The 15748-nt window shown below is 40.1% G+C and overlaps 1 protein-coding gene across 4 annotated transcripts; it reads left to right on the top strand.

Moving 5' to 3' along the window:
* Positions 1-8307: 8307 nt before the first annotated feature.
* On the top strand, positions 8308-11841 carry LOC122669225 (auxin-responsive protein IAA12-like). 4 transcript variants are annotated; one of them, XM_043865931.1, is made up of 5 exons: positions 8308-8914; positions 9396-9730; positions 10174-10306; positions 11236-11297; positions 11372-11841. In XM_043865931.1, exons 1-5 carry the CDS (start codon positions 8481-8483, stop codon positions 11419-11421), a joined length of 1014 nt encoding a protein of 337 aa, XP_043721866.1. In that variant the 5' UTR covers positions 8308-8480; the 3' UTR covers positions 11422-11841. The 4 variants fall into 4 exon arrangements, with proteins under 4 accessions (XP_043721866.1, XP_043721865.1, XP_043721863.1 ...); XM_043865930.1 differs by having other exon boundaries at positions 9393-9730; XM_043865928.1 differs by having other exon boundaries at positions 8310-8914; positions 9393-9730; positions 10168-10306.
* Positions 11842-15748: the final 3907 nt, after the last annotated feature.

The raw sequence follows: 15748 nt of genomic DNA, 5'->3' as shown, positions 1-15748 counted from the left end.
CGAATTCCAATGATCTCTTTTGTTCTCCAATTCCGGCGACCGATGGCTTCTTGAAACCCGGACATCTACAAAATACCAACTTTTTCCCCCCTACTCTCCAAGGTGATTTTCATTTCTCCTCTTTGTTGGGGTACGATGTCTTGTATTCTATTGCTTGATTTATGGATTGATTCTGAAGGGCCGTTAAAAGGTCGTAGGGTTTTTTGGACTATATGGGTATTCGGTAAAATTCTTGTATAGGATTTTGCTATAAATATGTAGCGAGGATTCTTTCTTTGTAACAAAATTTGAGAGAGGTGATAGGACGAGCGGTTGTAACCATATTTCCATTGATAGTGAAAATGTGAAACAGATCTCATCTCACAGTGGACGTAGGCAATCTTACAGAACTACGTAAATCATTGTGTTCATTTTGTGATTGTTATTTGCTATTTCCATTATTTTCTACATACTATTACGATTCATTTTCAACACTCTTCGCTAAGGGTATCTTCCCTGACCAGGTTCATAGTAAACTTCATCAATGTAAGTTTTAGGCTTATCCCTAGATTTATTTGTGATCGTATACTCATAGAGGACTCAGTGGAGTCTCAAAGGGCACACCCAACATCCAGCCTTTCCCAGAATATATGGAGATCTTCTTTCTATAGCCAGCCCAACGCCTAGGTTGACCAATACTCATGCATGGAGGTGCAATTTGGATCCTCTACTGTCGAGTTGCCCGAGAGGACTATGCTGCCTAGACTCGATAAGGCAAGCAATGACCGCCTTACCTCTGCCCGAGGCAGTAGAGAATCTGGATCCTTCTTTCCTAAGTTTATTCTTTCTATAGTTTCTTTCTTCTTTACTTGTTCTATTATTGTTTATTTTTTTCTCTCCTTCTATTCTCAGCATTACTTTTTTTGTAATAAACCCTAGCCATAGGATTGTAGGGGTAGAGGAGAATATATATGATTTCACTACACATATATGTAATCTCAAATCAATGGAACAATATTGGAGGTTATGAATTTTTTCCAGTACTAGTGAATGCTTTTAAATCTTGTAGAACACAAAATCATTGTCAAATGCCTCGTTAATAGGTTAAAACCTTTGCTGAACCACATTATAAGCCCACATTAGAGTGTTTTTATCCCCCACCAGAGCCATGTCTAATCATATTTATTTTGCTCATAAATCGTGTTTTATGGCCTTAAAACTTGATCTTCGTAAAGCCTTCGATAAGATTTAATGGAGCATATTTTCCAAAAAATTTGGCTTTGACAACATCTGGATAAATTGGATCATGCAATGTGTGAGAACTGTTGAGTACCACCTTAAGGTCAATGGCTCAATAATCGAACAAGGTACACCACATCAAGGATGTCTTCTGAGCCCGTATTTATTCATCATTTGTCAAGAAACCCTAACCCATTACAATTAAGGATTGGATTATGCATGCACTTGTGCAGGATTCAATTACCACCTCTTGTTGGAGAGATTCTCCTCTTCACCTTGATGTAGCTGCTTTTAAAGGTGCTACAATTTAGGGTTGGATTTTGTTTGTTTCAACAACATAGGCTGAAGGGGTTCCTTATGATAGGGATGTTGTAATCCTTTTTGTGGTAGAAGGGCATCAGGCTGCTATCCAGTTAGAGCTATATATCATCTATATAGGCCCTTATGATCTTATCTATGCATCTTCAACACCATTATTTCTCTTTGCGCTTGCTATGGATGAAACTGATCTTTCAGTTCAAGTGAAATGAGAACTTCAACAAAGTGGTCCTCGCCTTTGAAACTCTCCTTCCCATTCCATTGATCAATTGCTTTTCGGGCGCTCAACTCTTCAATCAATCAAAATCAAATTGAAAGGAAATCTTCGTAGAATAAGAAAGAAGGCTCTCAAGAAAATTTAACATAGTAAAAAGATAAGGGGTACAGTTGGATCTTTGTCCCCTCTAGTTCTTTGCCTGCTCTAGTTCCCCCAGTGCCTGTAATTAGGGGGGAGGGGGTGCAATGACCATCCTACCCTTGATCGAACACTTAGCCCGGGTGGAATCCACCCCCTTAGTATAGGCACTGGAGAAACTGGAGCAGGCAGAAAACTGGAGGAGATAATTTTCCTTCAGTTACACTTGGATCATTGGATGGATCATATTTCTAAAGCTCTTCGACAAACAAAAACTATACCATGGATAAGCCTATGTTTTACAGTTTTAGGATAAAATTTTGCTGCAAATGGAGCAACAAGAATTTTCCTACTACCCATATGGCCATATGTATTCCAATCCCAGTTCCCAGCCCACTTTTTGCTGCTCGAATGTGGTCCAATCTTAGCCCCTATGTGTGTAATGGCCAATTCAATGCACCGCATATATACCCAAAACCAAAAAATGAAGCTGTTCACATGGTGAACATTCATGCGGTGCATTACATTGTCCAATTCATATGATTGGCTGGGATTAAACCACGCAAGGGCATCAGGAAAAAAAAAAAAAAAAACTTTTGGAGCAAAATTTTTTCCTTTTTTTTGCTTGATTTCTTTGAAAGAATCAAAATTTTATCCATGAACCACCATATGTCATAAAATTTCAACCGTTGGATCGGAATCCAAAAAGACCCCTAAAATGGAAACCCGATGGCAACCTGATTCCTGTCAGTTGTCAGATGATGTCACACAGCATCATACCACGTGTACGTCTGTGATAGGATCAAAGGTGCCATCAAGTAATAAAGCACGGTTGGCGAGGCGTGGGAACACATAATAATTCCATCGTATCCACTACTTCAGATTTTCTAATTATGAAGGAATATATCCTCTAGTGGGCCCCATGTAAATAAAAAGACTGATGTGGACCTTTGTCTCCACGGCTTGCGACATAGCCGTACGGCTTTGATGAAGAAAGGAGGGAGATTAAGGAGGTTGGACCGTGCCGGTCGGTCCGGGAAGGAGCAGCCACGGACTCCAACACCCTTTCCTTAACTCCGGACCTCAAATCCTTTCCTTTGTTAAACACAAAACCTTATCGAACTGCCAAGCTGTGTCTCTGTCTAAACCAACCAAAGGTGGCCCCCACGTTTCCCCGTTTACGCCGCGCACCTTGTCGGCCGACGTGACTCTCCGTCCAACGTGACAGGCCACGTGATATCCGGTCCCACTATGTCGGGTTGTCGGTTGTGAATCTAAGTCGTTGCCTCGTGGGGCCCTTTGCTTGGGAGAATTGAGAATTGGAGAGAAAACCAATTTCTCCTCATATTAGGGATTTCAAAATTTCGTGACATTTCGACGTTGTAACTATTGTTTTAATATTTCTCAGGGTTGATCACTGGACCGGGTTTATTTCTTGGTCCAGACTCCAGAGCATGGATTGAGGCATTGGTATCGGATTTGCATGGTATCAACCGAGACCAAACCTGGGACGGGAATTGATATTGGCCATGTGAATAGTGTCGGATTCAGATCGGCTGATCCAATGCACAAGTACTTTAGTTTTTGGTGGATATTTTTTCACCAAAAAGTCCACATTTTTTTTTTTGTTTACAATTTCTTAGATTTTTAAGTAAACAAATGACTAGCGCACTTGGTAGCTTGTGGTGCGAGATTTTGGGTTTAAATCTCCTGATTCACATCTTCCCTCCCCATTACTTATAAAATAAATAAAAAAAACTTTCTAAGATTTAATATTTTTATTGTAAGTTTGTTTATTATTTTGTCCATTATATTACTGAAAGTAGGTATATTTTCATATCTCTAAACTTTTATAAAATTTCAAGGTGTTTTATTTTTTAATCGATCCAATCCGATACAAGGACCAATCCCTAAATTTGGTACTTCTTCGTTTTTGGCCAATCCAATTTTTGGCCAATCCAATCTTGATACAGATCGATCTAGATCAATATTGGATCAGTATCGGCTTTGACTGATACTGATACTTCAATCCCTAAACTCCAAAGTACCAAATATCAAACTGAAAAGTAATCTGAATTAGTTTTTTATTTTTTTTTGAAGTAACTGTTGGTTTTTATCGAAAGCCCTAAAGACAATGACCTAAAAAGAAAACTGAGAATCTTGGGAGATTAATTTTGATCTAGTCTGGTTTAAGTAGCCAATCATATCAATATTAAGAAAAATATCCCTCAATTTGATATTGTTTGGTTTAACCAAATTCAAACCGGATCCAGTAAGACCCATTCCACTTTCCATTAGATAGAGCTAAAGGCATAAAATGATGGTAAAGTAAGTGCATGGAATTCAAAATTGCAACCTCTTTAGTGTTCAACTTTTAAAAACAAGTTTTCATGCTTCTTGGCCCATTAAAAGCAGACAAACTTGAAAAAGAAAAAGCAAAGCAAGAAGTTAAATATTAGAATATGTTTTAGGAAAAACATTACTTTTAAGACTTTTAGAGTAATACCTACTTATTAAAGTTGGTGATACTTGATATCAACCAAAGCACTTAACCATTTACCCCCAAAAATAGATGCAAAATTATTATATTTTTCACTTGAACTACAACTACTAGAGAAGGTCAGAAAGGGTGTCTTGGTGAAGAGAACCATGACCTCTTAGGATTCCTGCACTCTATAGGTAGAGTACCTTTCTTCATATTCAAAATTTTAATGGATTAATACCTAACTTGAAGCATTAAGATCTATAGAATCCTCATCTATTTTTCTTAAATTATCTTTAGAAATGGTGCATACAATCAAGTGAACTCTTTGTGATAAAATTCAAATAGAACATTATACATATGTATGTGTCTACTCTAATTGTTGAACATTTGTTTTCTTAATCATATATGATTATGATTTTCATAAAGCCTAACTTCCTACTACTGGTGGATAATAAAATTCCGAGTCCTCGTGTGGATGTTTTGCAATGTGATCACTTGTCATCAAACACATTTCAAGTATACTTATTGTGTTAAGGGTTAGTCATGCAACTTAACATGATGAAGGCACCTTCCATGAATTTTCCGGTGACCCAATTATACAAAAAATAATAATAATAACATAAAATGGATAATACTACTCTAAGTATATTAAGGGCAAGAGATCGTTATCTGGGTAGGTAGTTTTTGCACCAATATGGGGACCAATGAGAGCACATGCAAGGGCATCAACATAAATGCAGTTTTTTATTTCATGGCATTGGAGGGCAAGGTGGTACTTTTGCACGCTCCTATGTCTGGTGTAGGAGTCACGCTACCTGGTAGCATTCTTTTTCCTATATATTAAATATTTTTAATAACTCACAAATTTTCTTTATTCTGTTTTTGATATAGGTGCAATAGAAAATAAGAAGGCTTAAACCTTTACATGAATATGATAAGTTTGTCATAGACTAAATAAATCATGTCAATTAGTGCATTAAGCAATGAATCCTTATGTCTCCCAATAGCGATAAAGAGTCTTTTTCTTACATGAAGGAAATGATGCCAATTAAGACCAATGATCTACACTAAGACTTGGGTTAGATTAATCCAAATTAGCAGTTTTAAACTATTTATATAGATTTTTATTGCAAGAAGAGCATGAATAAATTTGTGATTGAGTACTAGAAGTTTTTAATAAGTAAATATCATTTTATTGAAAAAATACAAACGACAATAAATACAACAATAAGAAGATCATCAGGGAAATCTAATGGATACATAATGGTGTTAGCCAACCCTAAATACATAGAAGCGGTCTAATCCATGATTGGTTTCTCGCACCAAATATGTTGAAAATAGGTCTATGGTAGTCTGTCAACAAGATGTACTATATCACTCTTCCAATGTTGCACCATCCATGGTCCTTGCACTCTTCTCTTTAGCATGTCAATAGCTAGCTTTGAATTTGATAGATATCTTTTAGAAGTTATTTTCCTCATATAAAACCTAACCCTTATATATGGCAACAAGCTCCATATACAAGGCAAACTTTTTAGTTTCAACTCCAGTATATGCAAAAATGGGATTTCCATAATCATTGCGAATCAACCCCTACAAGACGCTCTATCCTAAATAAGAGATCTATCACAATGTAAAACTATTATGCTTGCAAGAAAGAATGTCAAAGAATAAGGGTTAGGATTCTAAAGTATCGCATAAGATTTGTATCCAGCATTTTATATTTGGAGATATGTTCTTGTTTTTGTTTGAAACAACCTAAAATTCCTCTCATGTCAAAGTTGGTGAATAATTGAGCATAACACCAGGTTTTTCTCTCGCTTGTTTAATTGTTTGATTTTGGGCAGATTTTTTTGGGGAGAGAATACATCTATCCCTTATAATATCTAACCATTTTTTTTTGGATGAGGGGAGGAGGGGGGGGGGGGGGGAGGTTGGAGATTCTTAACATAAAAAAACAAATCTATAATAGTAGCAAAGACATTTAGAATCAAGGCTCTCTCATTTGGTAATATGCCACAATTTTTAGATCTAGCATGCCATGTGTTCGACATATCTCTATTAGTGTTGGAAACTATAAAACAAAACGGGTTATTAACATGAAAATTACATTGTTTTGTACATTTTTAATGAATTTTTTAATTGACATCCTCAAGGTGTTAAATAATTGTGACCTTATATTTTGCTTTTTTAAGTTTAACACAACCGTTTCCAATGAGAGTAAATACTATCATTTCAACTTTTGATTATTGTGATTCTTCATTTTTTTTTAAAAATTTTTACCTTTAAAATAATTAACTTTTAAGAATAAGACAAAGGACAATTAAAATGTGCCAATTTCTAAATACACCCACAGAATTGTTATTTAGTGTTAGAAAAAACACTGATATCAAAAGAAGAGGACAAAGAGATAGCCTAAGTCGAACTAGAACGCTCTGTCCTTAAGACAGTATTTACACCCTATTACTGTATTGGGTTGCAGCAAATCTGCCTCCCAAGATAAAACAGGCTGGACTGATTACTGATTTGCAGAGACAGTAATCACTTGAAACTATCAGAGGATTGAGAATTTGTTAATGCCTGACTGACTGAAATCGTACTAAAAAAATTGAATCAGTTGGATTATCCATTTCACCTCTATTTATAGTGGTGGATGTATCCCTTCAAGACACCTCATGGAATGGGTGTGTCCATTGATATGAGTGGATATGATTAAAATATTATAATCCAAGTACTTATATATAAGTGTCTCTTGAAGATACCCCATGGTGTAGGTGTATCTCTTGGATCAATGGATTAGATTAAAAGATTTCAATCCAAGTGCTATGAATGCACTTATATAAATGGATATATCTCTTTGAAGATACATGTCCCTTGGATATGTCTCTTTGAAGATACATGTCCCTTAGTCAAAAAATCAGGCCAATATTAAATCAAAGAATGATCCAAAAACGCCAAAAAACTAAGCCAACATTAAACCAAAGAATGACCCAAAACCGTCCACACAATTATTGAAAAAATTCCAACATTTAGATAATCCATTTTTTTTTGTATAGAAGTTCAAAGTTGTATAGTTAATATTACAAAGTTTCTTTCACCAAAAAGAAAAAAAAAAAATTAATACAAAGTTGCACCCTTGTATTTAATCTCTGTTCTTTTATGTGGCAACAAGAAAAACTACGGAAAGAAGAGTTAAAGGTTTAAAAACACGGATTTGAGATCTGGATTGATTGTAAACAATCACTTGGTCGGTTGCATGCCAGCTGAGTGCATTGCCTTCAGGATATCAAGGAATCGACTCTCCTGATTGCATATTTAGATAAAATTTAAGACCCCTCGCTCGATAGTTGTAGAATCTCCCCCCTTGGTAGTGGTAAAAAGATCTGGATTGATCTCGGCCAATTTTTTATCTTGACTCGATCTAAATTGTTCCCGGAATCAAGGATCGAACGAATCAGATTGACTGAAATTTGTTTGGCCGAGACTCCAAATCTTGAAATCCTGAGATGAGAGTTGAGGGCTTTTGTTTTTTTAAATGAATAATTGAGAGACTTGAGAAATTGAGACTCAAAAAAAAGGAGAAAATGAGAGACGGGAAAATTAAATAAATAAATAGATAATGAGGGTGGGGACAAATTGAGACGGAGAATGCACCACCAACGCCAAACACATGGGGCCCACCATCATCAATACCTCCACCACACAACTGATCTTTCTTTCTTTCCTCCACCCTCCCTCCTATGCTGCCCAATACACACGCACACAACCCCCTCTCCTCTCCAGTCTCCCCTAAAAAACAAGCACACCAGTAAGTAAAAAAGCAAATTCCATTTACTTTCAAGTGACTGGAGAGAGATTGGTGACCATCCTCCTGTCCTCTTCATCTGTTTCCTTTGTACTCTTCTTCTCTCTCTCTCTCTCTGTGTTAACTCCCAACTCTTTCTTAAACCCCTCACATTCATCTCTCTCACTCTCTCTCCCTTTCCGTATTCCATTCCGTCCACTTGAAAGTTGAAACAGAATCTCTGCTCTTTGAGCTCCTCTGCAAAACTGCTTTTAACCTCTTAACTGTCCTTCTCGTTACAGAAGAAAAAGGAAGTTTTAATGGAAGGTGTTCTGGGTTTACCAGGTACGGGTTCTGCTGCTGGTGGTGGTGGAGGAGGAGGAGGAGTTCCTTCTGGAAGCTCCGGAAATGGGTCGATGTCGACGGTGTCGAAGGCGGAAGTGGTGGAGCAGGACTACGTGGGTATGTTGTCTGAGGTGTCTTCTTATCCAGCTGAGTCTGAGCTCGAGCTTGGACTGGGTTTGAGCCTGGGTGGTGCTGGAAAGGCTACTAATAAGCCATCTGCTTGGGGAGAGTATGGTAGGATCTTGACGGCTAAGGATTTCCCTTCTATTGTCTCTCGTGGTTCTTCTGCTTCTTCTTCTTCGTCTCCTGGTACTGGCAGACCTCATCCTTCTGTTATTACTCCTGTTTCTGGTACCAAGAGAACTGCTGATTCTGTTGCTCAAGAGGTTGGATCTGGTAATGGTTCCAGGTATGATTCCTTGATAAAAATCAAACTCTTCATTCCTTTGAGCTTGTGTTTGGTTTTTTTTCCTTCCCTTGTAGCCTTGATTATAACTCTTATTTACAATCCGTGTTAGTTGAAGGTTCCAAATTAGCCATGTAACTATATTCCTATTTTTTTCTCTTCTTTTTTCGTTATCTAAATAAAGGAAATTCATTTTGATCTGTTCAACCACCCCCTCCATCCTCGAATTTTGCAAACCTTATATGGGTTTTTGCTGATAAAAATGGGCATCTTTTTTCATGGCAAACATGTATGTGTAATACTAGTACTCTGTTTTGCTGTTTAGTATTTCTAATTTTGTTTCATTTTCATACTTTAATTCCTTGTTCTAGTTAGTGTTTGGGTTTTGAGGATCTTGGATTGTTAAAACTTGTGTCACAGTTCATTTTTTAGGCTGATTGCATTAGTTATTCATTCCCATAGTTTGTTTTTCTTTTGGCAGCAGTCAGGTTGTGGGATGGCCACCTATAAGGGCTTATAGGATGAACAGCTTGGTTAGCCAATTGAAGGCCCCATCTTCTGAAGAAGAGGAACGTATGATCCCCGAGAATAACAGAAGTAAGGATGCCCTGGCGAAGGGTACTAACAATGGTAACACCAAGAGCAAAAGTAATGTTCAGGAGAAAGGGCGTCTGCCCAGTTCCCTGTTTGTGAAGGTGAACATGGATGGTGTACCTATTGGTAGAAAGGTGGATCTGAATGCTCATAACTGCTATGAGACCCTGGCTCAAGCTTTGGAGGAAATGTTCCACAAACCCACCACAACCGTTAATACTGCTCGTGAGTTTTCTTTTCATTATCTTTGCTCTGCAGTACTTACAAGTGACAAACCATTTAGGGATTGTCAACTTTGTACACCATCCTCCTGACTAGGGTAACAAGTTCATCTTGAATTCTGAAGTCATTGAAACAATCTGTTGAGCTGTTACTGAATGATGCCTTCTTTGTTGTAAATTAAAGCAGTTGCACACTTGCTCTAGTTTGACTGATATCAGCTCTCAGATGGTCCATTTTGGTTTCATCTGAGAGAGTTTTTCTGTCAATCCTTTGCCTTGTTAACCCTTTTATTTTTTGGATGACTTGTATGAACATAGTTGGAGGTAGAGTAGTAAAGATGTTTGTTGTATGTGGCTATTCAATAGTTAATGGAATAGATGTTGATTTATTTGATCAATTTAGAGTTTTGTGTGATAGTGGAATTGGGTTTGTGAAATTAGGTTCAGGTGGAGAAAAGGAACATGGTGTAGTAGTGGAAGCAGAAAAGCCTTCAAAATTGCTGGATGGATCATCTGAATTTGTGCTCACTTATGAAGACAAAGAGGGAGATTGGATGCTTGTGGGAGATGTTCCTTGGGGGTATACGTTTGTTCAAATCAATACATGATATATACATAATATGCGTGCATGCATAGATAATACACCCACCCATTTGTGCATATATTTGCTTCGACACATACATATAGTGATGGGATTGAGTGAGAAATGCTTTCTTTAGGGTGTTTGTATTGATAAACATGGGTTTTGATGCCCGCCTATTACTTCCCATATCCTGGTATAAATCCCTTATATTATTCAGATAGTCCTCAAATCTTCTTCTCATATGAAGCAAAAGGGAAGTTTATTTATAGGTCAAAGTGCCCTGAATATATTTTTCTGATCTCTGAATCCTTGGGGGGAAATGGCTTCCCCTAAATAAAGGTTGCCTGCTTGGACAATTTTTATTCTATGAAGTAATTGGAATTGGTGTTTCTTTATGGTGTGTTCGAACCAAGGGGTGAAGGTGGTGAGAGATTACAAGAGATTCCTTATACATATAGTGTACTGTATGCCAAGCATGAGAGTAAGGGAAAGTTTTGCATTCTATACCTTGACAATTAGACATAGGTTTCTTCACAACTTAACCGACCTAATGACTAGAAGAAAAAGAACATGGTGTTAGCATCTTATCATATTTGAGGAAAAGGGGAACATTGGGAGATGATTAATGAAAGCTTACACACCTATGGGAAATGCTTAAATAAAAGGTCTATAACCTGGTTCGGAAGGTAGATTGGAATTGGTCCTTGTCTTCTGCCTTTTTTAATTTTTCATTTTTTTGTTCTCATGGAGTGGCTACCTCAAACTCAGACCTGTATCTTCACGCCAACAGCCTGAGCTGTTACCGTCCCCCCAAGCGACAGAAATAATGAAATGGACCACCTTTAAAATTCTGCTCCATTGTTATCTTGCTTTATTATTACTTTATTAATGCTTACATGTGTCTGCACTACCTTATTTGTGTGTAGGATGTTCCTCAATACTGTGAAGAGGCTTCGAATCATGAGGACTTCTGAGGCTAATGGTCTTGGTATGTATATATAGTCAACCTCATCATTTTTATTGCCTTGATTCTTATTTATCTGATTAATGTATCTTTTGCAGCTCCAAGATTTCAAGAAAGGGATGCAAGACAAAGAAACAAGCCCATCTAGTATTGTGATTCCCCTTTCTTGGTAAAGTAAGATGATGAAAATCCACACTTAGAACACTCGAGGAAAAGAAACATAGAGAAACTGAAGAAAGAGCATTTTGCCACATAAAGATTGGTCTCCCAGTGCTTGTTTGATTGCCTTTTTGGTTTTTATTCTCACCCATTCTCTGGGAATTATAGCCTTCATTTTGATGTTAAAGCATACATGTTTCATTTTCACCTTTTCTTATTACATGCAATGTAGTTAAAGGCTGTTTTTTCATACTGTAAATATAGGAGTGCTCGATTGCTAGGATTTTGAGTTTTGCTACAACCTGGTTGGACTCAGTTTTCCTTGGTGAGGAAAAGGAAGTTGCATGGTTTCTATTGTTTTAATCTTTGTTTCTGTTTGATGTTGTCTTGCACTTAATAATTTGTCACCCCGAAAAACAGAGAAAAAATCCCAGGCTTGCTTTTGGAAGATAAGAGATCCATTTCACCTGTATGTCCTCCATATACTTGGCAATGATGTAAACAGCTGTATTGATATTGTAGTAACTCAATGTCTCAATCTTCAGGGAGAGGATGATTCTGTTGATTGCCTTTTAAGGTTTTGGGCCATGACAAATGATGCAGTGTTGAATAGAATGGAGAGTTGGAATGATAGCCTTAGTGGCATATGGTGGAATGTGGATTGGGATCCACAATATGATACCTCCACAAAAATGGTTGGGACTATAGAGCTTGAATCATGATGATGACCTTATTTAATGGGATCATGAGCATGATATCATTAGAGAGGTGAATGCTGTCTTAGTCCCTACCTATAACGGCTATACGTGGCTTTGGTTCATATTAAAAACTATTTCAGATCATCTTGTTTGAGCATTTCCAGCTTTGTTTCTAAGATTGCTGATTCTCCAAAACAATCTGTTTTAAGAATAAAAACATGATATATGGCTAGGCTTTGATCATTAAACTTTCATTTTTGTTTTGATATGCAAGGAAAATATCATTTTGTTTCCATTTCAACTTCCTTTTTTTGTTTCCATCTTTTTGTTTTATATTCATTAGTAGTGAAGAGGTGACCCACCAACATAAGTTCTTCCGTGTAAGCCATCAATGTGTGCTTGCAAGCAAAACCATAATCATACTATTGGGCCAGAATAGTTAGAAAGGGTGGTTAGAATCATTCCTCTGGTCATCCTCTCACAATCAAGCCTGCAAGCCTGCAATGAGTTTGCAAAACATAACTATTAAAGAGATGGCCTACTATTTTGGATCGAAAATGCTAATCACACAGTGACTGTGATCTCACCAACCAACAATATGTCGGGTGAATCTCTACTTATTTCCCTACCCACTATTTTATGGGATTTCTGATGCAAGAGATCCCATTTTGAGGTTGAGAAAGGATTGCTCCAGTCAGTATGAGGGGAAAAAAAAAAACAGACTGAGGGTTTCCTAAAAGGCAGTGTGAAAACGAATCTGCACACTGCAATCAATGAGGGGTTAGAAAATGGTATCTTACATATAGGGGTACATGAGCCCACATGGTCGGAATAAGAGAGAGACATATTAGTGTGGTTATATGAGGATATAAAGGAATCTGGGTCACTGTAGCAATAATTTTCCCATTAAATAAAAGAAAGTTCCTTTTCATATGTAATTAAATGGGAACTTATCTTATAATTTGGATGTTTATTTTTAGGGCAAGAGCTGCCTAGTCGTGCATGGGCATCAACATGGATGGAAATTTTGATTTCATAGGGGATGGGACAATAATTTCACATGCTCTTGTGTTCGGGCATAGATTCCACGCGACCAGCCAATGCCCTTTTTCTTTTTTTCTTTTTATTTTTTTACAACTTTATGCCAACCATTAAAACTTCTAAAGTTGCAAGTTGCGAATAAAATTGTGACTTTTTTTTTTTAAACCTAAGGAAATATCATAAAGTTGGAATTTGTTGGTTGTAACCTCATTTCAATTCATAATTGAGGGTTGATATGCCTTGTATATATTCTCGGGATTAGGTTGTGGACCACTTCCAAAGGGCTGTTAAAAGCCCGTAGGGCTTGGAGCCTAGAAATTTTTTAGCGATAGGGGGTTGAGGAAAATTTTAAGAGTTTACAAGTAATTTTAAGAATTTGTATCTCTTTGTTTTGCCTTTAAATTGTTAGAGATGGGGGATTATTATAGATACATCCAATATTCACCGGGCCAATCAACGATCGCCACGTGTCACAGACGACCCGCTCCATAGCTAAGGGGAACGAACCGGGGTCCCAGCACCACTCGGGCGGCCACCACTCGGGCGCGGCCCGCGGCCTCCTCACCGTGCGGCCTCACCCGAGCGCCGCCTCCTCACCCAGCGCGGCCTCCTCACCGAGGCGGCCTCACCCGAGCCGCGACCTCCTCACCAAGGCGCGGCCTCACTCAGGCGCGGCCACCACTTGGGCGCGGCCTCACCTAGGCGCAGCCACACATCCAGGCACAGCCTCACCCAGGCGCGGCCTGCACCCAGGCACAACATCGTGGGCACGTGAGGTGGGGGCCACCCATCTACGATCCGATCGTATCGCTAAGACTCATGTCACTACCAGGACTCTAGACCGCCGCTTAGAGGTCACGTCATCCAGACGGATTCAAGCACCAAGGACGTTATCACCACACGCGGGTATCTATCCACCAAGGATCCTGATGCCACCAGGACACTCCCTCCCACGGGGAGATGGCCAATCATGATAGAGCCCCGTTACCCAGGGCCTCTATCCACTCAACGGCACAATCGCCATCAAACGGGGACTCTCCACACCGCCATACACCGCCATATGCTACTATAAAAGGCAAGGTACGCAACCCCATCAGGGGACATCAAAACTCATACTGAATAATCACTATTCATCTGTTTGCGCTAGGAGATCTAACTTTGGCATCGGAGAGCCCTAGGCCGGGACCACACCGGTTCTCTTTGTTGACCCCTTTGGTCCACTTGCAGGTGACGGCACTCGCAGGACCGCTCGACGATTTCTTGACGCAACAGATTGGCGCCGTCTGTGGGAACGACGCTAGCCATTACAGCTACTAGCTCGCTTCCATACTCATTCAATGGCACGAAGGAAGACTACCACCACCAACAACGGAGCAAGGAATGGATCACCACCCCCAGAGTGCTCTCGCCGCAGAGCCAACAACCAGGACCATGTCCCTCTGGAGGAGGAGATCCCCCTTAATGACCAGTTCGTGATCGCCGAGCCCAACAATGACGAGGCCGACGATGTGGTGGTGGAGGTGACACCGACCCCAATGTTCCAAATGCATCGTGGGTCGATCAACGACCGCAACGACAGATCCTCGATGAACAACGGCTCTTTCGAGAATACCTGACGCAGCGTGCGACATCTCACCGTCGGAGGACTTCACCATCAGCAAGGGTGGAGTCCATACCTCAACAAGAGCCAAACCCTAGGAGATCATCTCCCAGGGGCGCGAGATCAGAGAGACTTGCGCGACAGGCAACCCCCACTCCGCAGCAGGGGGAGCCTTCCCAAGATCCCAGGAGAACAAGAGACCTCTCGCCACGGTCGAACGTGGGAGGACGCCAACACCCGGGCGAGGGTGTTTAGCCCACAGAGATCGGTCCGGAGGTCCGTGTTCGACTGACGACGGAAGAAGGTCACATACCACGACGGCCGACTGCAGAGAAGAAAGCCCCTCACCTTCACGGCAGGGTTCATCACGGCATGACCATTCACCATCCCGCCAACACTCAAGGCGGGAGGGGACATCCAGGAGAGGCGTGAACGGGGTCGCAGCAACGTCCGGCTAGGCGTGGGGGGACACGGGACGAGGAGCTCGATCAAAGACTCCGCGACCTGGATGAGAAGTCGGAAGGGTTGAAGAAGCGCACCAAAGGCGAGACACATTCCATACCTGGACAACACCCCTTCTCGGCAGAGATCATGTCACCCACACTACCTTCCAGGTTTCGACTACCCACCTTTGAACTCTACAGGTACGACCGACCCTAATGACCACATCAACTACTTTAATGGCATGATGATGCTGTATGGGGGGTCGGACGTGGTATCCTGTCGGGCATTCCCTGCGTCCCTCAAGGGAGCAGCCACATCATGGTTCTCCAGGCTACGACCGAGATCTCTATGCTCGTTCGCAGAGCTATGCGAACAGCCGTCACCCGTTTCCAAAGCGTCAGCGTAAGAAGACCACCGTCAATCTACTAAACGTGGTACGTAACCCTGGGAATCTCTCAGGGAATACGTTATCAAGTTCACCAAGGAGTCCCTGGAGGTTCGAGACTTGGATGACCAGACACAGCATGCAGCCC

The sequence above is a fragment of the Telopea speciosissima genome, chromosome 7, assembly GCF_018873765.1.
Source record: "Telopea speciosissima isolate NSW1024214 ecotype Mountain lineage chromosome 7, Tspe_v1, whole genome shotgun sequence".
In the NCBI taxonomy this organism is placed as follows: Eukaryota; Viridiplantae; Streptophyta; class Magnoliopsida; order Proteales; family Proteaceae; genus Telopea; species Telopea speciosissima.
This window is presented reverse-complemented; position numbering and strand designations above follow the sequence as displayed.

Coding starts and splice junctions, on each gene's coding strand:
- LOC122669225 (XM_043865928.1), top strand. CDS start 8,481: ATGGAAGGTGTTCTGGGTTTACCAGGTACGGGTTCTGCTGCTGGTGGT. Junction 9,731..10,167: donor CACAACCGTTAATACTGCTC/GTGAGTTTTCTT, acceptor TTGTGAAATTAG/GTTCAGGTGGAGAAAAGGAA. Junction 10,307..11,235: donor GTGGGAGATGTTCCTTGGGG/GTATACGTTTGT, acceptor ATTTGTGTGTAG/GATGTTCCTCAATACTGTGA.